At 38.2% G+C, this 27872-nt stretch overlaps 2 protein-coding genes across 3 annotated transcripts; both read right to left on the bottom strand.

The window, feature by feature from the left end:
* Positions 1 to 62: 62 nt before the first annotated feature.
* LOC137944858 (uncharacterized) lies at positions 63 to 14441 on the bottom strand. 2 transcript variants are annotated; one of them, XM_068790632.1, is made up of 15 exons: positions 13892 to 14441; positions 13270 to 13351; positions 11404 to 11895; positions 8853 to 9018; positions 6255 to 6407; positions 4603 to 4700; positions 4378 to 4469; positions 4050 to 4120; positions 3822 to 3957; positions 3497 to 3556; positions 3323 to 3405; positions 2534 to 2610; positions 704 to 774; positions 555 to 612; positions 63 to 455 (listed from the first exon to the last, which is right to left on the bottom strand). In XM_068790632.1, exons 1-15 carry the CDS (start codon positions 14092 to 14094, stop codon positions 330 to 332), a joined length of 1968 nt encoding a protein of 655 aa, XP_068646733.1. In that variant the 5' UTR covers positions 14095 to 14441; the 3' UTR covers positions 63 to 329. The 2 variants fall into 2 exon arrangements, with proteins under 2 accessions (XP_068646733.1, XP_068646734.1); XM_068790633.1 differs by lacking the exons at positions 63 to 455; positions 555 to 612; positions 704 to 774 and adding an exon at positions 787 to 2418.
* A 1530-nt stretch (positions 14442 to 15971) lies between these two features.
* LOC137944857 (zinc finger CCCH domain-containing protein 19-like) lies at positions 15972 to 27872 on the bottom strand. The gene is made up of 10 exons (XM_068790630.1): positions 25820 to 27872; positions 25655 to 25734; positions 22596 to 22783; positions 21408 to 22326; positions 21187 to 21314; positions 20030 to 20089; positions 19898 to 19948; positions 19190 to 19260; positions 18688 to 18842; positions 15972 to 18596 (listed from the first exon to the last, which is right to left on the bottom strand). Exons 1-10 carry the CDS (start codon positions 27688 to 27690, stop codon positions 16141 to 16143), a joined length of 5979 nt encoding a protein of 1992 aa, XP_068646731.1. The 5' UTR covers positions 27691 to 27872; the 3' UTR covers positions 15972 to 16140.

The following is a 27872-nucleotide window of genomic DNA, read 5'->3' as shown; positions in this document are numbered from 1 at the left end:
ACATTTTTTGAGACAATTGCATCAAATTTAATCGTTTTGAGAGTAAAAGCATAGAAAGGGGCTACTTAAAAAGAGAATATTACCATTAATCTATCATTCCAATTTCCAATTATTGTAATTATTATAACAATAGAAAGCTTATCTCGTCTCGGTTGAACGCCACCTTATAGCGTTGTAATTCTGCAAAACTGCTTCTATCAAACGCATTCATGTACTAAAATATGTAAGTACAAAAAGAGAGTAGCATGCAATGTCTAAGAAAACTGTGGTTGGTGGAAAAAAAACTTCACTCCCCGCTGGAATCAACAGGCTCAAAAGTGGCTGGCTTCCTATGGGGTCTTCGAGGGAGGGCTAGGGAAAATGGGATGAGCAGCATCCAGTTGAAGCAACTCTAGGAGTTTTTCCGTGGCCCATAGGTAGGAAGAGTGTCCATCAATGAGATCTGTTACGTCAACCTAGCTCACAGAAATGAGAAAGTTCTCTCAGTTTTTAACGCAAAAATGAGAGAGTTGGAGGGATGGAGAGAGAGAGAGAGAGAGAGAGAGAGAGCTTACATTTTCAATACCAGAAATTTCAATCGGTTGTATCCCAGCTAATCCTTTACTTAGGAGACTGCAGGATAAAATAATGTAAGATAATAAAACAATAGTAATAACACATCAGGAGCTAAAAATTCTAACTTCTAATTATCGATTAATCATACCTAGCACGAAAGGACACTCCAAGCATCCAATCATTTCCAGAATAGACGTTTAAAAATCTCCCAGCCACCATCTGCAATCACATGGAAGATTCAACATGCTGGGAGTGTCTGTGCGTGTGTGAGGGAGTGAAAGTACGTGTGTGAGAGATATAGAGAGAATGAGATGGATAAAAATAATAGTGTTCATAAATACAATAAGAACCACCAGTAACTGTGTACGGGAACAGGGGGAGAGACTTCAGAACATAAACCATTTATCGCAAACAGGATAAGAACCACTGTCATGAAACCCGGACTGGACCACAACCAGACCCGACCCCCTATCCGAGTTGCTTAAGAGGAAACCCTGGGGAAGGGCAACTCGGTAAGCCGGGTTGCTCTCCCCCCTGCACACCAGAACACCCCTCCCTCTATTTCTGCAACGGCGGGGTGGAGCCATGGCCCTCCCAGCCATGATGGCCAGGAGTGTGGGTGCTGCTCCTCACCTGCACCAAAGAAGCAGATGAGTGGTTGGCCCCCCTCCCCCTCTACCCCTCATTTTGTTTTTCTAAAAGGCGGGGGAATCCCTCCCACATAAAAAAATTAAAAAAACATAAAAAAAGCCTAGGGGTAGGAGGCTCCAAGGGGAGGGGTTTTTCAAAAATGAAGCTTTCTTCCTTCTGAATTTTTTTTCTAAGTGATATCATACCAGGTCGACTGGAGGTCAAACCCGGTTAAACCCAGATGAATCGATCACCCATCGGGACAGATTTTATAACATTGATAAGAACCACAATTAGGTAGAGATGAAGATGGATAAACTTGCACAGGTATTTTGGTACTAAATCCAACGTGCAAGTCTCAAAAACTACTCAAACTGTACACCCAACTGTCTTAGATCCAAACCACCAATTTGGCCAGCTTCAAATGTGGGTTGAACAAGTGCATCTTTTTCCAATCACCAGGGATAAAATTTCATTACAAGGAGAAAGGCACAACACATTCTAAAAAGTACAAGTAGAAGGAAGAAGAAAAGCTGGCAAACAGAGGGAGGTGCAAAGTCAAACCGAAAAACTGTTAAAGAGGATAGAATCTCCACACCAAGGTGTAATTGGAAGATAACTATTTATAGCCAAGAATCAACCAGGTGATCCAGGTGATAAACTTCTACGAGTGTGGATTTAAGGGATGGTCACCAGTTCTCAATAAAAACACCAAGAGCAGACCACCTTCCTAAACACCCAGCAACTGCAATTACCAAATACCCTTCCATAAGCAGAGGCTCTAAAATCTGCCAGGATAAAGGTAGAAACCATGTAGGAGGCCGAGAAATTCAAGCTCAATCAAGTCACAAAGACTAAATTGTGCACGGATAAAAGGTAGAAGAACAGGCTGTCATATATAATTAAATGTTTAAGCTAGTAAACAAGTCTAACAGACCAAGTATGTACCATCTAGAATGAATTATGTGGCTTGTAGATATAAATCATCTTGTGTCTCTAAGATATTTAAAGGTTTAGTTATGTTATGACATAAAAAATGGAATACATTGCAACCTTTGGACTTTCTCGTTTGGACAAGAGAGGGTCAAAATTCATGGCACCAGTAATTCCAGATGGACTACATACAGAAATAAAACATTTAGCCTTCGCAAGTTAAGGTACCATGCTCACCCTTCCAGTAACAACCACCTCTTGGCAAGACATCAACTACATTAAAAACAAACTTTCGTGCTTCTGCAGTCAAGTTCCAAGATGAGATTTGAAAGAGCCTTCAGTTTCATGACGACAACAGTTTTTCACTGTCCTAACTATATCTTCCAGAGTATAATATGCCTTAAATATGAAATACCTTTCTGGCACTCTCCCAATCCTCATCTTTCAGTGAAATTGGTGCTCCAAGGAGGACAACACGTTCCACAATGCCTTCTGTAAAGATTCAATAGCAAGCAGAAAAACAGACAAATGATTAATCTCGCTTAGCAAATACCCTTAACCCCCTCGCTATACAGTTGAGAAAATATTTTTAGTTTACCTAATTAAATATTATATTTCCTTTCTTTTTAATTCACATAAAATTTTCCCTTGGAAAGACTTCGACAGTCCTCTTAAAGGAATGCTTTTCACAATAAACCTGTTTGTACCCCCCATGAGATAAATGAAACTCCTCTGTAGTGCTTTTTTTTTTTTTTTTTTTTTTTTTGTGCTTCTGTTTAGAGGTACATTAAGTGAGGTTAGAGCCTCAGATTGGGCTTGGGGGTGGGAGAGAGAGAAAGAGAGAATTTGAGTGAGAAAGATTCATTCTTTGAAGCTTTCATGAATCATGTCGCATTGTAAACTTTTTTTATGGATATGATTAACATTCATATTTAGGCATGTATACCATTAAAACAATCAAATATAGTCTATTATGTGAATGATACAAGTTTTATAAATGTTAGAAGCTAAGAATTATAGACTATACGATCTTCAAAACATGTCAATTTTTCAGAAGCTAAGAATTATAGACTATACGATCTTCAAAACATGTCAATTTTTCAGAGGTCATTACTTCGTTGAATGTTGCCAGTACAATGCAGCAAGATATGAAAAAAATTTAAAAGGCACAGAAGCAGAGATAGAGAAGAGGTACATATGTTACCATTATTTCCTACTTCAGCCAAATGCTGCAGACACTTGAATATTACTCGTGCTCCCAATGAAAACCCACAAAGAGTAACAGGCCTGAAAAGGTCCACCAAACCCAAGAAAAAATAACTAAATTCATTTAATATGTTCTCCTTAAAACAAAAATATAGCTTTTCAACCGACTTGCCTATTTCCCTGCAATCCCTTAATCAAAACTTCTGCCAAGAGCTTTCCTGCCTTGTCTGACCTGTATACCCAAATGAATTAGTCACAAAAAAATCAGATTCTACCAAATGTCGTATTAATATCAGAAACGTGGTTCCTTGTTATTGTATTTTCTTTTTTAAATTATTCGATGTTCCCTCCTTTAAGGAGTTGATGTATATTATTTGTCTCTCTTATTTTATTGAAATCTCATTTCTCATCTTTTTCAAGACTAAATATGGAAATCATTCATAAATCTACAACTTCAAAAATCTAGAATGTCCTCCAGAATAAGCCAGTTGGGGAACCTGTCAATGGCAATTGACCACTTGCTGTCAATAAAATCAGTTGCAGCAAGTATTGTTGCAGGCCACGCCAATGCTGTTAATAGTGAACTCAAGACGGTCACCATAGCACCCTGCTTCATCAATTCGATTGTAATCTCTGAAGAGGGAAAGGCAGGGAATATTATTGGCAAATAATGAGATTGTACAAGAAAACTAATACCAGAAAAATCAAAGGTTTAGGTCAATTACTTGATGTGATCCAGTCTTGAATTGCAGTACTAACTGCAATTAAATTTTCTGACTCCCACTGTAACACGTACCTAACAATTCAGGCAGGTCATCATCAAGAATTTGGATGTCAAAGGAATAGGATACAACATTGTTTAAATTAATACCATATACGCCTTTAAAAATGTCAGCGTCTATGAAATAAAGACCAGAACCTAAATAGAAATATGGTGAAGCAACAAGAATACTATTGAGGTGTAAACGAACTAGATCAAACATTATGTATTATCCTTAATGCTCTTATACTTAAAGGCTTCATTTGAAATTTGAATAGTAAAGGGAGATGTACTTTTCCAAATTGTCCTCCCGCCCCTCCCAAGGCTTTCTGAAATCTTCTTGCTCAAAAACCAAACCAGAGATGAAGATACCAACTGCTAGGCGCTGAGGGAGGAAACAGGAAAAGACAATAAGGATGCATGAATCTATCAATACATAGAATAGTTTCGGATAGTAAGACATAATCAATGGTGTTCTAACATTGGTTAATAATTTTTCAACAAGACGACAAACTCACCCCTTGATTATGATTTTCTCCTATGGAAATAAATTCAAACTCCTCTATGTTTCCTATTCTTCTGGCCATTTTAGCCCCAGTAAGTCCTGCTCCAGCAGCTGACCTCCAAGATAGCAAGATGTTAGTTGCAAAACATACTCAAGTGCAAATTAAGTTGTTCAAATGGGATAGGGGAGTAGTCTTGTGGAAAATGACAGGTCAACCAGCCAAGGCCATGTTTTATTGGTAAAACAATTAACCATAATTGATACTCCAGAAAAAAAATTAGAAAACATGTTCTCTTTGTTCCAAAAAGAACGAGATCCTGCTGAATCTATGTCTGAATTTCTTAAACAAAGATCCAGCTGGATTCAGTATCTTTTTTCCTCTAGCTCTCCCAGTGAATACCATATTTTCATCAAAAAATATTTTTCTAAAAATGACGGGAATTCATTAAAAGATGAAAAGAACAAACAGAATTACAAGAAAAGCAAAAACGAAGCCCAGAAAACTGATTGAAAACAATCAGCCCGTATCAATTGGAAAGTCTCGACATTTCGACCTTGCAAAAATGCATCTGACTCAATCATCACTGATAATTGGTTAATGGGTTTTCCTAAGTGATACGAGTTTCAGAGAGGTCACTGAATGCCCTCTTATTTAGTGAGTGACTATTTATTATTTCAACATCAAGTCAAGATTTGATAACCAGAAATACATGGTCAAAGAGAGATTTGCCTATTGAATGAAGTTTCCTCCAAACCTAAAATGGTTGATAAAAAAAAAGAAGAAAAAAGTAAATTACCTGATGTAAGTTTCAACAAGCAAGTTTCAGCTTCAAAATATTGCAAAGGAAGTTTGAAACAACAATTAGGCACCTCCTCTGAATATTGTCTTCACTATTTTAAAAAAAATTTAAAAAACCACTATTGCAAAGGATATAAATAATCAAATAAGCAGAAAAAATATTTTTTTAGGCCTGCTCATTATCAAGGAATTTCCATGATTCCTCATTAGGTTAGGATTTTATACATGACAACAAACAGGAATAGCTTTTATTTTTTTAAAACATAAAGTAATGGAATGATTGACGAACAAACAAAAGCAACATAACCAATCAACCAAATATGCTGAGAACAAATTTGGCCAACTCCCTTGCAAAGGATGCGGTCCTCCATCAAAGCATTGCTGTAGGAGACTCATTCCTCTGGTGGACTGACTTTCCTAGCTTTCATCATGCCTTATGGATTTATTATGTCGATGTACTTTTGGTTTCTAATTTGTTTCTTCCTTTATTGTACTTGTAAACATGTGTATCTCCTCTTGCCGTTAGGTGCTTCGTTGCTCAGTAAACTTTCTCATCTTCACCAATAAAAACTATGCAGAAAGCAATCACTAACAAAGAAGAATACTAGGAAAGGAAAGAGTGGAGGTCCACAACCTCCTCGGCAAGCTTAACTGCAAACAATTTGCGAAGCACAAGGTATATAACCAAGCGATGGACCAGTCAAAAAGGATTAACTTTTTAACTTCCAATTCAGAAAACAATGAATTTTTTTAATAAAAAACTATGAATTATAAAGTGCAGGTAACATGATGTTCAGATCATTTTCTTTCTATTTTCCTTCTTGATTAATGCACCTGGAAATGAAACAACCATGCCACCTCTTTACCTCCAAATGACGCAGCAACAGCCACAGAACCAGCTATAGATCCTGCAGCACTTGCTGCTGCTGCAAAGCCACTTGCTCCAATAACAGGGACTAGGGTGCCTAATGTTGGAGCCAAAGCACCAAATCCTGCAGCAATTGCAGGAGCTGCTAGACCTGTTAAGAAAAAACAAAATAAGCAAAAAGATCATAAAAACACTACTTTTTTCTTTTGAAAGAGGCCGCATTGGCTCGCAAGCACATACAAAACCATAGAAAACAGCTAGAAAAACTTGCACACAAAACATTTACTGAAGTACTACAGAATCTTTATTTTCTATGAATAAAAAGAATCATCCTATCATTAAACTACTTATCTTGGAAAGCTCTTGAGGGATCAGACAGGGGGACCCTCTATTCCCCCTCCTCTTCAATTAGGTGAATGTAAGTTATGACTTCTCTATTTGTCACTGGGAAACAGAATGGATGACTGGCTAGTTTCAGCCCTCAGAATAGGTTATGTACATTCCCTGGCTACAATTTGCGACACTATCATTGTTTCTGAAGGCAAGGAACTATCATCTTTAGCAAGAGCTTAGAAGATCAAGAGATTAATGTCAAGACTTTACACTAAATCAATGATGTGTCAGGACAAAGTAAAGTGGGGTAAGTCAGGTTTAGCACAAAAAAAAATCATTTTTTTTTTTTTTGCATTTTGCATTTTGTGTACACTCGCCTTTTAACACCTGGTGAGTATTTGAAAAAAAACACCTGGTGAGACTTAGTTCTTACACCTCATACAAGAAACCACCTCAAGTAACCATTAAGCACAGACCCAAGTCGTCAAAAATAAATAAATCAGCAAGTTAAAATGGTCCTAGAGGCTAGCATTTAATATGATTGTATACATTCAAGTCTACCAATATTTTTTTAGGCCATCTGTCCAGCAGCCTCACTCTCCTACAGTAGAAGGATTTGAAAACAGATTAGCTTCATGAAAAGGCAGGTTGCTCCCCTTAGCGAAAGAGTTACGGTCATCAAATCCACCTTAGCAGCTTACCCAACAACTACCTCTCATTACTTTGCCGAGCTAGTGTTTTTGCCAAGATTTGAAGCAATGGAATTCTATGGTGAGGCTCTCAAGACAAATTCCGGTATCCATTGGAGAGGTGGGAAAAAGTTTCTCAGAGCAAAAAATAGGAGGTTTTAGAGTTAGATATTTGAAAGCCATAAATTTAGCCTTTCTGACTAAATGGTTATGGAGATTCTCTACTGGAATCAGCACAACGGAGATTACTAATTTATCTACAATTTTACTCTGAAATTGGAACCCCTAGGACATTCCTATCAGCAGATCATCTAGTCTATGGAGAGTCATTGCAAACAGAAAGAACTCCAAATCAGAAACCTAAGATTTCACATGCAACAAAGGGCAAATGTAACTTTCTGGACAGACTGGTGACTCTACTCTACAAGCTGCTTTTACCCGATAATTTACTATTGGCCCAAGGCAAAAACATCTCAATGATTCAATCTAGAAGCTCAGGGGAAACGAATTTCAAATTTAGAAGACACCTCTCACATGCAGACAAGAATGAGTTGTCAAGCCTTCTCTCTTGAATCAAATTTTCTTTCTAATCAAGGTGAAGATAGCCAGATTTTCTTCCTAATCAAAGATTTCCTAAGGTCCTACACTTCCTTCGGACTGCTTCCCATGGTAAGATGCTAACATGTGGTGAACTAGAGAAAAATGGTTGCCCACTGGTAAGTAACGTATGCAAACTATGTGGCTCCATGGAGGAGACAGCTTCTCGCATGTTGCCGCATTGTTCAATTAGTTTCATCATGTGGGATTAGGGTTACATTTGCTAAATTTGGTATTGAATCAAGTGTCTCAAGTCACTTCTCACGCTTTATCTTTCAGTTCTAGTGCAGCCCTTCCTCTCGGGCAAGAAACCGACCACAAAAATTGGATATCTATTGTGTCCATTGTAGAAGTCAGACTTCAAGATGCCTCTCCTTGGCAACCTCCTCTAGATTATCTGAAATTAAACTTTGATGCAGCAGTGTTGAGAACCCTGGCCCCTCTGGTTTAGGAGGTACAATCAGGGACAAATCAGGGTCACTTCTCTTAATCTTCTCACTTCCACCAGGCTTTTGTAACTCCCTAGAAGCAGAATTTCTAGCCCTTCTAGAAATTATTCATCTCTATACTCAGAAATTATCAGCTCCGGTAATCACAGAAGGTGACTCTGCAATGGACATCACATGGTTTGCAAATTGCAGGCCTTACTCGTGGAAATTTAAGCATTACTATGATGAAAGTTCCTCCTTATATTATCATAGGAATGTCAGACGGCAGTACACTTTGAGATACGTCAGTTCCTATGCTGACCAGCTGGCTAAAGAGGGTCTCCCGTCCCTAGTAGCTCCTCTCCAGCTTTGAACTTTTGGTTTAGGCCCTTTTTAATGTTATTATGTATTATTTCATTCTCAGAAATAAAATTATCTGTCATTAAAACAATTAACTATAACAAACTTATGGTAATCTACGGATGATAAATTACGGAAATAACCTCACAGAAACCAAAAATTAATAGAATGACATGGTGTTAAGTATACCGCCAGTGATGGCAAGCAAGGTTCCTCCAGTTAGTGCAGCAGCTCCAATGAGACCCCCACGTTTCCATGAGGACCAAGTGCTTTCAGTGTGTTCAGTATCTTTTCCTTCCGTTGTCCCCTCCTTCACCGCAACTGCTGTCAGAGCAACTATTACTTCCATTGCTTCCTATAAGATGATATGACCCAAATAAAGCTGTATATAAGATAAACAAGACTATAAGAAATATAGTACAAAACATAGTATTTTCAGATAAGAATGGAGAACTAAACTGTGAGTCTCTGAGTCTGGTGCATATATATATATATATGATATTGTTGAGTGGTAAAAAGTCCCACATTGAAAAGTGTTAAGAAAGTTAATAGATTGTAAGAGTGCGCAAAAGGCCTCCTAAGTAACAAGTCTTTTCAGGATGGAACATGCTCAACCTAGTAGTGGTATCGGAGCAGGATGTATGTGTAGGATGAAGCCCAATTTTTACCCCCTAGGTCATTTGTATGTTGTGGGTCCATGAAGTGAGAATCGGGTTATTTATGTGTTATGTGCTCAATTAGGAGTTTGCGCCCACATCTCATACTCATTATGTGTAAGTATGGATGTGAGGGGGAGTGTTGAGAGGGGGAAATCTCACATCGAAAAGTGTTAAGAAAAGTTAATGGTTTATAAGGTTGAGCAATAGATATCCTAAATGGCTAGTCATTTTGGGATAGAATTAGGCACAACCAACAGATATCATGATTGATAGTAGAGTTTATGGAAATTTTCCTTATCTAACTCAAAGGAGAAAGCCTGGAAAAGAGGAAAGAAATTAGGGAAGACAAACCAAGAAAAATGATGACAGAAAAAAGAAAAAAAGACAAATTTAGTCATCTAGTGTTTGGGTAGCTCAACTAAAAAAATTAAAATACCCCCACAAGAGAAGTTCTCATTTTCAAACTCTAAACTGGTACCAGTTACATAATGAGAAAGAAATCTGTGTATTAATAAGATGAAACCTGTTAAAAATAGTGAAGGGTAATCCCGTCTTTTTAGATCTGTTGTAGTATCTATAGTTTACATTACCTCATTCAACATGTACAGATGTGTCTCTAAACTCATTTTCATTTTCAAGACATTTCCAGCAAACTTCTTCCTCGTGGGGTACCTTGACAGAAAAGATTACATCTCAAATTGTGTTCTAGTTGAAAACCTTGGATCTCTTCTCCAATATTTCTGATGACTTGCTGAGGAGTAATTGGCTCTCAAGTTGCTTCTCTCAATGTTGCGAAGAATCCTAAATTGGTGGAATAGTTGCCTCCTAATCCGACTACCATAAAGCTCTATTTTGACAATTCGTTTTTGGGCACCCAAAGGCCTTCGGGTATTGGTGGTGTTTTTAGAGATGCCTCGGGTTCTATTTTTGCCTCTTATTCAGGCATATCAGTATATCTGACTCCACTTTTGCCAAACAGTTTGCTCTTAGACAAGGTCTCCTTATTTTCTGCAAAAAGTTCCAAGGAAGGCCGCGTGTGGAAAGTGACTCCAAGGATCCTCTTGGCGGCATTGGAATGTTTTTTTCTGAAATTCACAACCTTGCTAGTTCTTTTGTTAGTATTTGGAATCATATTCCTAGATCAGCTAATAGTTTAGCTGATTGTCTTGCTAAAGAGGGAATCTCCCTTCAATCTCTCATTGCAAGAGATCTCCCTCTTTAATGTTGTTCTCTGTTTGCCCTCGGGTTCTATAAAAAGCACTTTTTTCAAAAACAAATAAATAAAATGACCGAAGTACCCCTGTTCTTCTTATCTCACTTACAGCCATCAAACAGAAATGAAAAGAGATAAAAAGTACATCAATGAACATATCTAGTTCTTCTCTTCTTAACTAGAACTTCAGAACACAATACCATCTAATAAAATTACCAAAATACCCCTAAACTTTAACAATTGAAAAACATATTATTAGTTTTTGAAGGATGAGAAGATGCCACATGAGATTTGAGGTCCCTCAATAACCTTTGATGCAGATTTTGCAAGGTTTGCTTGAAAACTGTGGCCATAACTCTTGCCAAACAGGTTTCGGTAATCAGTCTTAAGGTTGAAATCCAGAAAGTATTGGGCCAGCGTTCAAAAATGATAGCCTATCTACTGGTCCATTTTATAGTGTGCTTGAGGTCCACAAGAAACAATCAGCAAGTAAACACGAACCTATAATGCTCCTCAACATGCTTTCTTTGTTATACAGACATGTCAAAAGTGGGTTGGGCCTTTGGCTCAATAGCCACATACAAATTGTTTTAGTTTAAGATCTTGTGTTCAAGCCTCATTGAGTCTAGGGGTTAATTTACCACAAACAAAAAAAAAAAATTCATGGATAAGACTGCATATTAAGACCTTTTTCAATGTAATATCAAGAAATGATGCGAGATACATAATGCCTATCAAAAAAACAAAAAAAAAGACACATAATTAAATGATATCCAGGTAAAGAAAAGTACAAAACTGAGCTGCTAACTGGTACCATAATCATTACACACCCCAATATAGCTTATATCGTAACTTGTTCAGGACTTACCACTTTTATCCAATCAACACCAAGCCACGTGGCTAAGAACCTTAAAGCCACACGGTGCCGGGCATCATATCCATTCCTCACTTGTGAATGTTTCTTCTCCACTCCTGTCGCATCACCAGCTAAACAGGCTGACAGAAGCTCAAAGAGCACAGAAACTTTTCTCTGATTGCTGAACTCAATTCCTTCTAACATTGACTTTCTTGAAAATCTCATTGCGGGTCCATTCAGTGCCTCTAATGCATCATGCGACACCTTTGAATTTGTGAGTCTCGAAGTCTCCAAAGATTCGGAAGCAGATTGGTCCTTACCAGCAGAAATTTTGTCACGGCATTCGCGCTCATACTCAAATTTTTTCTCCTCATTTTCCTCGCCAGAAATAGGAGTAGCTTCCATGCTTTTTGCCATGGCATCAACAGATTTCATTAAAGCCAATTCTTTGTCCATTTTTTCAGGTGAGAATTCTGGGGTTTCCTCGGACAAAAATTTCAGAAACTGTGAAGAAGGACCAACAGAAGATGTAAAGAATGGGACTTGCTTTCATGTGACAAAATTATAAAAAAACTGGAGATACACAACACAATTTATCTCCGATCCAAAACAGAAGATGTAAATTTGAAGACAGGAATTTGGCATATGGTTCGCTTTAGTCAGATGGAAGACCAAGTTATATGGAAAGATATACAACACAATGAAGTAGATAAGAGTACATAAGACATTAAAAGAATTTGAGGCTGTATGTTTGACCAAGTTATATGGAAAGATATACAGCACAATGAAGTAGATAGAATTACACAAGACATTAAAGAATTTGAGGTTGTATGTTTTTTTCATTTTCCCTCCTGGATGATGCTGACTACTATCTAGTCTTTCCTCTTCATAAACGAAAATTACTGCATGCCTTCTCCTATGATTTATTTAATATGTAAATGCCCTTGAAGCTAACTCCTAGATAAAGTGCAAACAACAAAACTCCATCTAGAAACCAGTTCATTGATTCTCTATCTCATGTAAACATAAAACCATGTGTCGCTTCACTTTCATTATATGTTTGTTTGCTTCAGACATTTATCTTCACCACAGTAATATAATACAGCCATTCTAAAGAAAAGCAACTCCACTTCTTTCGAATTTTCTTGCTATTATATGGATGGAATGTCAGCATGTGATAGATCTATTTTCTCTCTCATCCTTTCTTTTCATATTTTCCCACCCCCTATTTGCTTCTCCCCCTTCTTAGCTCAGACTCCTTTTACAATGAAACCATAAAATACATCCATGTTATTTGGTAAATCTCCAAATGGGAAGAATTAGGAATGCTAAAACTAAAAAATTGAAACCAGTAAAAGATAACACAGAATAAAATTTAAACATCCGATATCTAATGTCCCACTGTATTCACCATCCATTATTCTATAATGGCTGGTTTAAGTAAAAAATCCACACCACTTTGCACAAGTTTTCCCATCCTTTTTACTGTTCATACAAGAAAATAATGATAACAAATGAATAGAATTGTTATTCTACAGAAACATAAGAAGTGTTCCTATGAAAACCCATAGGGGGTAACAAATTATCACCATTTAACCTAAAAAAGAAGACTACAAAAATTGTCGCTCTCAGACCGTAGAATTCAATGCCCAGGATCCAAGCATCAACTATAATCAAGCTCATTAGTATGGCAATGCAATGAACAGCTCAAGACACTGCCTGAATTGATCAGAATGCATAAAATAGGAAATTTCAATTCAAAGTTCGTATAAAAGTGTAATTTATCTACACAGTTTGACATGGTAAGAGTGAAAACAACACAAATATGTAATTTTGGGTAAAATTACCAATGAAAAACAGAAGACAAAGAGGACATACAGCCTGAATATGATGTTTTTCTGGAGACACAACCACAGTTTCTTCAATACCATGCCAGGCCTTAGGTTCCACTCCCAGGTACCTGCAAGTAACTATTTATCCGTCATTTTAAGCCGTAACAGTTCCCTTATCCTTCTTCTTTTTTTAAATAAATAAATATATTTTTAATTAAAACTATCTAGAAATTCGATGGTGCTAAGTTGCAAGAGGTGCTAATATTCACGACGAACGTGCCAAGTCTTTACACTATATCAGTAGAGGGGCCTCCCATTCTTCCGAGCTAAGTCTATTTACCAAAAAAATAATATTTCGCTCTGTTTTCGGAAGCCAAATCCTGTCTAACTGTGGATATGCTGCACCTCCCAATATGAAAAAACAATTCGGGAAATTTTGGGGGAAAAAAAAAAAAAACGTCTTAGAAAGCCGACGAATATATTTTCAGTTTCCGTAGGACACGACTTCAGTCACCAAATTCCACTACTAACTAGATCCACTCTTGACTTAAAAACAAAGAAAGTGAAATGAAAAAATCCGACCACAATATCAGTATAATTCTCCGAGTGAGCAATAAGATATTGCATGCAAATTCTCATTCCCGAAATATAAATAGAGAAATTCAAACCTTAAAACAGGCCGAAGAAGACCCTGGCTTACGTGAATCCAAAGATGAGACAAGTCGACTGCATCCTCATAATCATCGTCATCTAGCACTTCATTGATAGGGAAAGGCCGAGTCTGGTGGATCTGAGCCTGACGGAGGGCGAGAGCCAGCAGCCCTCCCGCTGCATACTTCTGTGTGGGCGTAAGCAAAGACATGGACGTCATAGTCCAGTGGGTCGGACTGACCAAAATACACTCAAATTTCCAGATTTACTCAGATCATCTCCGAATCCGATAGGAGAGAGAATGACATCTAGGGCTCTTCTCCGATCTCTCGATCGAATTTTTTGTTGAAATAAATTCTGCACGCTGACAGGGAGTAGAATTAGGAATTAAGAAGTTTAGCAGTTCGTCAACTTTGCCAAGCGCTCAACTCTTTGAAGAACCATCACGCTTTCCGATCAACGTTTCGTTTGTTTGAAGTTTTCGCCCTTTGAACGTCAGAGGAGTAGGGAACGAGACTCGAGATGGTGCGCGCTTGACTAGACGCTTCGCTGTTCGCTTCTAGTACAAGTGGCAATACTGCGGTGCGCTTTTTTACTCTCACTAGCACACGGGGATTTGAAGGTTTTTGGGCCAGGTCTGTTTGGAACACGTGGAAAATAAAATAAAATAAAATAAAATTTTGATAAATATTTTTTTAGAAGAGCAAAAGTGATCTGTGTAAAGAAAGAATTTGATAAATATTATTATTAAAAATATTTAGTGAAAATAAAATTTTAATTATTATCTTATTTTCTCTAATTATTTTTTAGAATAATAATGATCAAAATTCTTTTTTTTTCTAGGGGTTTCAAATAGACCTTAGATGGAGATTAGATTTACCTAGAAAGATGAAATAGAGAGGTTCTTGGTTCAAAAAAACTTTAATTGAGCTTAAGATCAAACTTAGAATAAGGTTTTGATATATAGAGCTCAATTTTTTTTATTAATGATTACTCTTATTTAACTCAAAACCTTAAAGACGATCAATTATTTAGCTCTTTCGGGTCCCTTAATATCCAATGTTGTTGTATGCTAATAGAATAGACTTTATCGATGGAGAAGTTTATTTTTTCTATTAAATCTATTAAATTAATTATTATACTTTAGTATACTTCATTGTTATATCAATGATACCAAGTTCATCACCAAATTCTTTCTATTTATTTATGATTTTTTTTTATAATTTAAAATATATGTGAACTAGAACCTGACTCGAACTTGAGTTTGAGTTCAATTGAATGTTTGATGGTAAACTCGAGTTTGAAGTCTTTAAGGTCAAGCCAAACTTAAAAACTATGCCGAAGTACTTAGAAAAAAATAGTAGTGAACTGAAGATTGATTTATATATAATTTTAATAAAATAATATATATTATATATATATATATATATATATATATATATATATATATATATATATATATATATATATAAATAAGAAGATGACCCCATTGGTCTTGTCTATTCAATGGTTAAACCATGAAAATAATATGTTGGCAAATTATTTTTAAAAACAATTTGGGCAACTTATAAAAAAAATAGAGAATTTAAAGCTTGGTATAAAATTATAATTTATCGTTCAAATGGGGGTAAAATTGGAAAATAATTAAAAAACTATGTAAAATCAATGTCGTTTAAATGATTTCTTCCGTTTGGATTTTCTTTCCTTCTTTATTCATCAGTTCCTGGTGAAACATTAAAAAAAAATTCCTAATCTCAAGAATTGGAGTAAATCTTATCCTATCATTAAAAAAAAACTTAAAAAATTGATCAAATAAAAAAAAAAATTATTTATATTTTTTCCAATCGAGCAGAAAGCCATAAACACATCCTCAGTATCTTTTTTCAAATCATTTTTAAAATCCATCTCAATAAACAAACACATTATAGCAACAAAACAAGATAGCAGAACACAGAATTCATTTTCTCTGGCAATGAACAATGAACAATGAACAATGTAAGCCAACTGGAACAGGGAAAACACGTCGGCATCCATCATCAAAACATGCTAAGAAGGATGGAATATGAAACCAGAAGAAAAAGATTTGAACACCGCAGAGAGTAAACATTTGGTGAGTGGGCATTATAACTGAACTGCACAAGTTTTACATTAATATAAAGACAAAGCCTAAGCATCCCTAAGAAGCCAAAAATTCCACTGAAAAATGCCTGTACAGAATCTAAAATCCGTTATCACCTATTTCCCTTCCTCTTCTTCCAACTTACTTTCAAGTATGGAGATAGTCACAGGCAGCACCCTTTTTGCAGTGTCCATTCTCATGGAACTTGCACACTCTCTGCCCTCTATTCGGTGGCCCCGGCGGACCACGGCCTCCACCTAAGGATGGCCTGTTCCAAGGTTGCCTCCCACCACCCTGCCCTGAATCACTACCGCCTTGAAAACCTCGATCTCCATGGCCAGAAAACCTTTCTTCATTATGGTTATGTTTACCACCCCATGAACCAGGGTTTCCTCCTGGTGTACTCCAGCCTGCATTCATATTCCCCTGAGGTGTAGCTCCCCTGCCAGTGCTAGGGTTTCCTTGTCCAGCTGGTGGAACCCATGCAGTGTTTGTATGTCCTTGTGCTCCCCAGCTCGAGTTTACATTTTTACTCTCTGATGGACCCCAGCCACCATTAGAATTTCCTTGTGCTGCTCCTCCCCACCCTGCATTTGCATTTCCTGGTGTCACTGCTCCGGGGCCTGCATTTGAATTGCTGCCTTCAGGTCCTGGTGGTACCCAACCCTTGTTTGTATTTTCTGGTGTAGCTCCCATTCCAGTGGCTGGATGGGAAGACAATGACTGCCAATTAGCAGCCGGTGGCAAGGAAGTGTTTTGGCTGTGAGCTCCAGCATCGTTTAAAGCAGGGCCCCATCTTGAGGGCTTCATTTTTGACTCAGTTGGTGGTGCTGACCATTTATCACCATTTGCATTAGGTGGGGCTGTCCAGTCATTGGAAATACCTGCTGATTCCATAACCATATCTGGTTTCTGTGATTGGCTCGTTCCCCACCCAGCAGTTGCAGATTGCTGGCCCAAACCAAGTTTTTGTCCTGTAGTTGGCCCCATTATAAGATTTACTGCTTGACTCCCATGAGATAAACTAACCTGGTTTTGTGAGCTAAACTGAAGGGTATCTTCTGTTGGTAATGAAATTGGTCCTTTCCCACCTGGACCCTCGCTTGATGTGTGAACCATTTGAGGTATGGGTATCGCACTTCCAGAAGCTATAAGAGCATGACCATCACTTCTCTCGGATGGAACTTGTTCCAGGTCTTTTGGAGCCAAGTCGTTACGAGGTTGGCCAGGAAGAAAAACACCAATACTCTGGCTCCTATCATGAGTTGGAGAAACAGATGAAGTAGTTAAATGTTCAAGCTTAGACACTTGAGCACAATCAGAGACATCTGAATTGAAGGGCCGTTGGCCCCAATTATTAGTTGCTTTTGTAGGTTCTTTCAACATGACCAGAGGTTGCTGGGATCCACTGCTTCCTGGATTTGGAGAATTACCCCAATCCCCACCACTAGGCTTAGGAGTTGGAGTAGGAGGATTAAATGACTCATTCGCACCTTCTGGCATCATTAATGGAGCTGGGTTACCCCATCCACCACCAACTCTGTTAGAAACAGATGTTGAAGATATCTGTTGGGGTACAGGTACATTGACACCTGAGGTACCCCATACTGGGTTTGTTGTTTGAATAGTTGTCCACCCTCCACTACTCAGGTTTGGGGTAGGGGTTGGTGGATTCAAAAAATCATTTCGGGTAGTCTGATTCGGGCTCCAAACTTCAGTTCTGATGGACATAGTTTGTGATTGACCTGAAGGAACCGAATTATTGGACTGAAACCCAGCAGATTGATCTGTATTCCATGAATTTCCATGATTCTGCCCCGAACTCCATCTACCTGCATCAAGTCCCATCCTATCCTCCCTCCCTCTATATGAGGGTGTGGAATTTGTATGACCTTGGGACTGGCCAGACCAGCCATTGTTGGAGGGTACTTTCGACATATCCCAGCCTTGAGAAGGACTTCCAGCAAATCCAACCTTCACTTCCACCTTAGGTGCAGCAACATTGTATGACTGCTTCCCAGCCCAACCACCTTGCCGGTTATAATCCCTACTATCAGGAATAGAACTACCACTATAGAAAGCCTTCGGCGGTTCCCACTCAGGCAGGTCTTTTTGGAACTTCCCAGCCAATGCATCAGTCAACAATATTGAGTCATCTTGGCTCTCAGATGTTCTCCAGATTTTCAATTCAGCAGGAAAGTATCCAGTTGTATTCCACTTGCGCAACTGGGTCATTGAGAATGGTCCTTGAACTTTCCCAGATGGATCTCGATAGTTCCACATTTTTTCTGCTTCATTTATGTTTGAAGTTGTGGGAGAGTTCGAAGATCCAAGTGTAGAATTTACAACAGGCTGCGCAGTCACTGCAGCATCTTTTATCTGGGTGTCCCAATTGCTAGCATTAGATGCATCTCCTCCATCATTCCAAGAGGCTTCCTTAATTCTCTCACCCGCAACAGCAGAAGGATCTGCCCTATCCCAGGTAGCTCCTTTGATCATTGTACTTCTGGTTTGTTCCCAACTACTTGAAGTTTTACATGTACTGTGAGATACAGTCTCTTTACCCCTGCGCCCATATCCAGAATCTCTCAGCCTGAAGTTGTCTGAAAGAAGTGAAATAGTCACATTATTATGCAATAAAATGACAGAAAAGCTCAAACATCTGAACCATAGGATGATCAAAGGCACAAGTACCATGTCTTTTATCTTCTGCATCTGCCTCTTCTTCATCAGATTCATGGCTTGGATCCATGTTTGGATCAGAATGTACTTCAGGAAGCTCCTGTAGTCTACGAGCTCGCTCCTCTGGGCTATTCAGAAGTTGCAACTTTTCTACACATTCCCTGAGCGTTGGGGAAGGTCAAGGACAACTAAGGTGCTATTTTGACATTCCAAGTAACCCTTCTGGGCATAGTATGTATCAGGAGTATCTTTTCCTTTTGAGCCCACATAAAATAGATTTCAAAAGCACATAAATGTGCACCAAAGGTATATGTAATAAGCATCTACTAAACACACAATATAAAGGTGGCAGCTAAGTTATACGAAATCACTATCTTGTATACGAGATCACAATCTTTATGCTATATCTTATCATTAAATATTAGTAGTAAGATAGCAACTGCTTGTTCTTCTTTAAATTAGCTATAATTTTTTTTTGAAAATCTTTATTCTGCTAAAATTACTCCAAGGATATTCTTTTCTTCGCCCCTTTTCACTCGCCCGATCACGAAGATGACTGAGCCGCAGGATCTCTGTCTCCAACCACTGCAGCAAAGAATTAGAGTCAGAACTACAGATATTCAAGAAGCATGTGAGAAAATACACCTTAGTCATTCTAAATGGTAGTCTTTTTGAAAATTCGTGAGAATTTAAATAAAAGGAAATTTTTATACCAAATGTATTCTGTTGTTTCGTTTTTTATTTTGGTAACAGCGGAAGTCTTCTGTTCTTACAAATAGTGGTGGATAAATAATTAAAAAAAAAAACAGAGCTATAGCAAACACTAGATTCCATTGAACTAGGAAGAGAAAAGACATCCAACACAGAAACTGGTGGATTAACAATTTCCAAGGGAGCATTTCAGAAGTTAATTGACTGGCTGGGAGGTGTAGAACCAATTGATAGAGAAGTGGAAAGCAAAAAGTGTGATAAATAAAAGAAAGAAAAACATCAACATGGGTACTTCTGAAAATAGTCTTGGCTCAAGTCTCCCAGTGGCAGGGGTACCTTTTGTCTTTGTATGTTTGTGTGTGTGGGTGTGTGTTTGTGTGCACACGCATGTGCACACATGTTTGTAGGTTTTGTTACCAATAGAAAAGAAATAAATTAAACACATTAAAATTAAAAATTAAAAATCTTGAAAGTAAATAATTGAAAAAACAGGACCATGAATGTTACTCACATCATTGACTCTGACAGTCTGAAGCGCCCTGGCTTTCACTTGAACCTCTCCCTATTGAAGTAGTCAATAGTAATAGGTGGAAGGAATAGAAAGGAAGAAATCAAATGAAATAAGGTGAGGAACAAAGATTACCACTGAAAGTCGATTGATAAATCCACATTTGATGCTTTGTCGTAACCTCTTGCACTCTTCCTGAAACAAAATTACAAGTCACAACAGAAAGACATGCAAGTGCTAACAAGACAATACCTGTCAGAACTGCAACAATATCTTAAAACACATGACGATTTCTAAAATTAAGTTTTTTTCACAAATTTCTAGTTCTAAAGTATTTTAGAGGAGGATATAAGTTGTAATTTTTCCTAAAAAGAGGACTAGGTTTCAATTTTCTTGATAAAATAACGAGCTCATTTTTCAACCATAATTAATTCCACCTATTAACATTAACTATGGTCTCAGGCCTCCGTGAATGAAGAAAATAACCTCAGGTAGGTTGAAGCATGAATAATAACTTTGTCACATTTTGCCATATGATTATTAGTAAATAATAGAACATAATGATAAAAAAAAAAACGAAAGAAAGATTCATGTTGCTAACCCATACTAAATGAGACAAGGCCTTGAAAGAGAAGAAGAAAAAGCATGCTGTCCTTTTTGAAGCTAGCCTAAGGAAGAGAGAGAGAGAGAGAGAGAGAGAGAGAGAGAGAAATGTCAAAGATAACAAAAACAACACCTTTGCACCTGCCTATGCCTCTTCCTTCAGGATTCGTCACATGAGGAATGAGTAAGAAGATCAAAATCTTTCAACAGGTCACATTAAATTTTTTATTCTTTTTTTAATTTTGGGTCACACTAATTTTGTTCTTTTTTTTTTCTGTTTTCAGTTAAAAGACATACCCATCATCCACACAGAATCAGTATCTCATTACATAAATAATTATTTTACCCTTCTCTTAATTGTCAGAGTAATGGAACCACAATTTATGTTAGGGTAACTATTGCAAAAAACCCAAAGTTGTCCTTATTCAAGGCCACTGCAGTCCTCTTCTGGATTGTTTTTTTTTTTATTTACCCTTCTCTTCTAGAATGTTTTAGAAATTGGAGCCAGACATGACAGAAGAAATTAGATTCTTTTTTTTAATCACTAGAAAAAAATTATATTCAGATAATGGAAAAACGTTTTGAAGAAAAACCTCCAACATGCCCCACATATTGTTTCGTGGAAAGTGCAACAGATCAAACATTATAAAAAGGAAACAACTGTGTTAAGAACAGTGATGTTCAATCACCTCGGAGAACTCCTGATTTGAAATTGTATCAATAGATATTATCTCTGTCTTATTCAAATTCAGTATCTCAAGGGTGACACCCGTGGTCCTTTTGCCAGTTTTATATGCTTCTGCAGCCTTTCCAATGCCTGAAAGCAAAATCCAAGTCTCTATAAATAGGACACAGCCCAATACATCAATAACAAAAATTCTTAACCACTTATGGGATAACATGTTTTTACCTACAACTTGAACAAGCCTATACATATCTTGCTTTTGGCCAGCGCCAGATATTCTTATTCTCACAAAAGCACCAACAACCTTCTCTTGGAATGTCTCCATATCTTCAAGTAAATCTTCCATCAGATTGCGTCTCAAGTAAATCAGGGTAATATTGTGAACATCAATAGCGGCATAATCATCAAGATTACTTTGTGGCATCCTCTCTTCCACCTTTTTCCCCTTTCTCCTTCTTTTGTCAATCCTTGTGCCATCAATATTACCATCAGTCTCCATCGGAATAGCCTCAGTATCAGTGATACCATCCTGGCCTACATCTGCCTCAGAAGTATCCTCCTTCATAAGAAAGTGGGATTCAAGAAGTTTCAGCATTTCAAAATGTCCAACACGAGCTTTCCCAAAGAGATTCATAAGCCTCAAGTCACATATTATTTGACTTTTCCGACGTGGATCACGAAGTTTGTTTTGTTTGATGTACTCCAGCAAAAGAGCTTGGACATCATACTGAGACAGGACTGAAGTATCTCCATTTTTCATGTGTGAGACAAACTCCAAAAGACCTGGTGAAGCCCACTGACTGTCCTCAGGCAGAGGAAATCGTTCCACTTCAACAACTTTTGGTGCACTAGGAAGACTCTTGTCAGTTGGGATTGATCGAGATCGTTTCTTTGTCTTCTTTTTTGAAGTCCTATTGCCCTCAACTTGTCCAGATAAGCTATCAGAGCTGGAACCAGGGTCATTCTTAGCATCATAAAGCTCATCAGAGGAATCATTATTACGAGCTGAAGCACCAGATGATTTTGAAGGATTTTTTGGTCTAGAAAGCTCTTCAAATGTCAATGATAGTTTTCGTTTCAGATCTAACCAATATTCCTTGAACAAATACTCCCAGCTGCTTTTGTCATCAAAATTAACAGCATCCTGCATGCACATAAACCAACAAAAGTTCAAACTCTAGATAGACTACACACTCAAACATTGAAAGAAGACAAGATTAGCAACAAGTAACCTTCTGATGTACTACCAACACAAAATTTCACAGACCACTGAATGGTCCTGGAGAAATATAAATAAACAGCAGAAATAGCCAGATTCACCAACCACAGAGCATATAGGAATGATATTGACATCCTAAACAATATCCTCATAAAACATAATGGATCAAGAAGAGGGCAAGTTGAATCAAATACCATCTCCTTATTTTCCTGCTCATTTTTTTCAATCAGCATTACTGTTCTCATACAAGTTTCACAAAATCCTTTATTTCCTCTTATGCAGAAAAAGCCAGCCTCTTTGATACACCCCTTGCACAATGAAAATGTACAAGTATAGCACATGTATTGGGAAGCCTTTGCGCAGTTACTACATATATGCCAACCTGAAAAATATCACAGGAATAAACACAAAATTTCTGAATTAGACAAATTTCACATATAAAGTTTAGGGGCCAAGAAAGAAACAAATAAATAAATGGAGAAAAACATAAGCCACAAGAAAACAAAAACAAGCTGCTAGGGAAGGACATTCACCGTGCAGTCAGAAGCTCATAAGAAAACCCCAACCGAAATTGAGATGCAGGAAAGAAAGATAGCAGATAACAAAATGAACACAGCACAATGCATCCATAGCAAGCACCAAAAATTGCAGGATCTCATCCATGCAAAAGTCCATCCAGAAGTAACTAACCTTCTATGCTTGATCTCCTTAACAAAATAAGGACCTAATAAAACCCCCTAGTTATTCATCAAAAAAATAAAATAAAACCCCCTAGTCAAACATGAAATTTTGTATTAGAATCACACACTACCTACGTACCACCCACTCTAATCAAGAGCTTTCATCATCCAGTACTAAGAATATCAATTAGTCACCTCACAATGGTTTCTGAAAATGAAATTCTCCAACCTTCAGAAAATCTACTGATCCAGATAACCCAAATGTAAGCATTTGGAGCAGTCATAAGGACAGTGCTATCAACTCTGGAAAAGAATAAAATCTTCACTTTACTTATAAAATAACATAAAGTTCAGAGCAACTGCATCTTTCGCCTTCTTTACATCCATCAATCAAAAGTTTCAATGTTTTACCTCCCCCAAGGAAGCCAACTGTATCTACATCGCTTAAGACAAACAACAAAAACCTAAACACTTTGTCACCAACACATTTTGTCAAAGAAACCTATAATTAATGTTCCATGAAAACTTTTCATAAGCATCAACAACCAGTACTACAGGCTACCCTTTGAAGAGTGACAGTTTATTTTTAACTTCGGTTTTTTTTTTCCCAAATGCAAATTTCAAATTTCACACTTATTTTCGGATAAGCACTCCCTCCTAGAGTTGACCTAACAAAGTTTAAATTAAAAATAAAATCTAAGATCTAAGGGTCTGCTTTCTCAAAAAAAAAAAAAAAAAAAAATCTTAGGGTCTGAATCAAAAGGTAACAAGAGCATAGTTACAGTATTTTAAAATCTTTCAAATTTCAATAAAAAATTTCACTAATACATAAATATATATTTTTTATTTTCGAAAACACTTTTTTATAGAAATTTTCAAAAAAAACACTTTTTTACATAATTGAGAAATTTCACCCAATTCTTGGCAACTAATTTAAACTGAAAGTGGCATTTCATTAGGATATGTCCTCTTTGAAACTTAGCATTCTTGTTTAGGGAGGAAAAACCCAAAACCTTTAAAATTATCTTCTTTGAATATTTGCATAAGTGTCAGAAATTATAGAATCATACAACAACAAAATCAAACAGCACAAGCAAAGGTCCCACATCCAATATTTTATTATATGACAGATAAAAAGTTGCAATAATCTCCACTGAAAAGGAGACAGCATTCCTATTCAACTTTTATTGATTATGTTCTCCCTGCTCCTATCATATGCTTCCAGCTTTTTTATACTTCTCACCTCTTCCTTTTTGGATAAAAATTTACCTCTAAGTTTATCATGTTGATAAGTGGCAACCTATGAAATAAGTAAATTCGCCTTTCTCAAAGATATCATGATGTCTAATCCTGTATTTCAACCTTCTTCTTAATCCTGATATTTCTGTGTGATCAGATATCTCAAAAATACTTGATTGATTTCATTTTCAACCTATACAATATCCTGGACGTGATTTTTCTTCCCATTTATTGATGAATTCAGGTAAAGCCTACAATAAGGAGTACAAAATCCTTCTGATGACTAAATTGAGATTACTACATCATCAAACGTCTTCAAAGATTCTAGTCACTCAAGTCCCACCAACAGCAATACCCGTGATACCCTTCTGATGATGATTGTTCTTAAACATAACTACAGGCTAATGCATAATAAACACATGATAAATAGGCCTAGCAAAAATTAGAACAACTTTTTTTTTTAATCATAGAACAACTAATGACTGTTATGGTTTCAAGGTCTCAGGTGAGGTCACCAGCACGTCTTTACATTCAGTCTAAAACATGCATGTTGCAGGATCGCCTATATACTGCTGATGTTACTATGATTGGAATAATCAGCAAATATGGAGATCATGGAGCAATCAAATACTTCTTAAGGTATACAAACTTGCACAAAAAAATTCCCATATTAATTTTCATCTTTTTGTCATTCCTGCATGTCTTGCTCAAGAATGATGAATGTGTCACCAACTAAAACAGCATCTAAAGCTGTGCTGCCACTTCAGAGCACTCAAAGATGTGGATATCGGGAAAAAATGGGCGCATTGACACTCATATGATAGCAAATGACACCAGCAACCAGCTTGACTATTTTCTCCTGATTCAATAATGTTCTTCGAACCTTTCACATTTAAGCAATAGACCATCAAAGAACAGACAAACAAGCTCAGAACAATCACACAAGAGGTCAGAGTAAATAGGTACTAAGAACCAGAAGTTACACTGCTAGAAAAGAATCAACAGGGAAAATGAAAAAGAAAGAGATGCAAGGGTCAATGAACACCACAGCTAACTAAAGGAGCCAGAGATCATCCAATATCAAAACTAAAGCCTTTTTATGAAAAGGACATGGAGTCTGGCCTCAAAGTGTACATAACATGACTTGAACAATGCAGACTAAACCACCGAAAGGATTACCTACATAAGCCACAATGGCAACCAAATTTGTCAATAAACCATATTCCTTCAGATACAGCACTCACGCAAGAATGAAAAATAATATAACAGCACAGAAGCTGAGTACATAAAACAAAAAGCAGGAAAAAGCTAGATAAGACAATAAGAGAGCATACCGCAGTTCCATTTTCCCTTGGATCGGAAGAATGCCTCATCGCGATTGACACATGAAGGGTGATAAGCCTTTGGACAGCCCCTAAATACCAGTGGCAGCCAAGACATTAGCAAATTAGTAAGTAGATATAGCTTGAAGCAAGAAGGTATTCACAGTAAATACTGACCTGCGATCACAGAGAACAAGGTTTCCTCCATCAAAACAAATAAAGCATACATCCTCTTCTTCCTTCCTTTTCGTTGAGGCCTTCATTTGAACCGACCTTGCAGGTCGGCCGCGCTTTCGTTTCCCTCCTTTTGACTCAGCAGGGCCTTCTTCCCCATCCTCTGCCTCCTCCTGCGCTTCCTTCTCATCCATCAGAACACCCAAAGGAGAACCAGCAGCGGGAGGAGAGATTAAAAACTCTGCTTCTTCCATCTTATAAATTTCATTTCCATCTGGAGGAGAACTGGTGAGACGAGGGACATCAATTAGATGTGAATCCTCCTTTTCATGAATTTCCATTCCGGGAGGAGGAGAGCAAACAGACTGAGACAAACCCATAAGCTGTGCATCTTCCATTTCATGGGCTTCATCTGTAGCTACGAGAGAGCAGATGGGCGGAGCAGAACCAGTAAGTCGTGTATCCTCCGTTTCGTGAAAATCACCTCTAGGAGAAGTAAATGATTGAGAAGCGCCCACAAATGGAGAACCCCTCGTTTCATCAACTTCGTCTTCGTTCATAGGAGAAGCATGGGTCCGCAGAGCATCTTCATTATCTTCATGACCTTCAGGAACTTCATCTCCAGCTACGGGAGAACTCATCGGCTGCGAAGCACCAGTGAAATTTGAATCGCCCATTTCATGAACTTCGCCCCCAGCGTTAGGAGAACCAGCACTCTCAGAAGCAACGTTGAATTGAGAACCGAACTGAGAACCCTCAGATTCACAAACTTCAGTTCCGGCCGTAGGAGAAGCAATGGTCCCCGAAGTCCCATATGGATAAACTTCCAATTCGTATGCTTCATCTCCAGCTAGGGGAGAACCAACGTTCTTAGGAGCGCCAATAATTTGAGAATCCTCCATTTGAGACTCCTCCGCTTCACGAACTTCATCTCCAGCCACTGAAGAATCGACGACTTGAGAAGAACCAGCACACTGTGGTTTCTCCGTTACATCGAGCTCATCTACGAGACTATCAGAACCAATCGGGTCGGAAGCACCAACAGCTTGTGAATCTAACATTACACGGACTTCGGCCTCGGTATGACAAGAAGCAACAGCTGGAGAAACACTGATTGATAGCAAATCCTCCGTTTCATGCATTTGCCCTCCTGTGGGAGAGGAACCAACGGCCGAAGGAGCGCTTATAGATTGCAAAGCATCCGACTCGAACTCCTTCCCTGCTCCTCCAGGCGTAGAAGCACTACTGGGATCCGGAGCACCCCCTTGTGAATTATCCGTTTCATGCACTGCCCCAACATCAGTAAGCAAACCACCTGGCGGAGACGCAGATAAAGGAACCTCATCTCCTGCGAAAGAAGAATCCACGGCGTGAGAAGTGCCGATTGATAGCGGAGCCTCCATTTCTTGGACTTTCTCCCCTCGGGGAGACGAACCGACAGCCGGAGCACTAATTGGCATCGACGCATCCAATTCACCGACTTGCCCCACTTCTCCTCCATGTAAAGAAGAATTAGCAGGCTCCGAAACACTTTCAAATTGCGAATACGCCATTCCATGCGCTGCTCTCTCATCCAGATGCAACCCGTCAGGCGGAGCAGCACCGTCAAGTTCCGAACCGTCAGTTTCACGAACTTCCCCGCCGGAACCTATTGAAATAGAATCAGCGACAGGTTCAAAATTCCCCCTTTCCCCAGCTTCTCCTCCCATCTGATAAGAGTCCGTCGAAGAACCAACGGGCTGGGTATTCTGCATCTCACCTGCACCTTCCCACTGGTCTAAACCACTCGGCTCCTGAACTATAACCCCAGCTGCCCGCGTCTCTGACCGCTGAAGACCGGAAACCTCAAAAACGTCTTCTTCTTCCTGCTCCATGTTAAACAGAGACTATAATACTTCAAAACCCTAAGGGAAAACCTAATTACAGGTGGGCTTGGACGTTTAAGAAAAGGTCGAGGGAGAACGGAGGTGGCGGTTTGTTGAAATCGCAGACTGCTCGTTCGCAAGAGCCAGGCAGAGGGCTGAGGGCGCAGTGGCACGAAGGGAAGCCACGCGCG

The sequence above is a fragment of the Aristolochia californica genome, unplaced genomic scaffold (assembly GCF_029961685.1).
Source record: "Aristolochia californica isolate CCGP_79_NKW_82.1479 unplaced genomic scaffold, dmAriCali1.0.hap1 SCAF_11, whole genome shotgun sequence".
NCBI lineage: Eukaryota > Viridiplantae > Streptophyta > Magnoliopsida > Piperales > Aristolochiaceae > Aristolochia > Aristolochia californica.
Note: the sequence above shows the minus strand (reverse complement) of the source record. Positions and strands in the feature narration are given on the sequence as shown.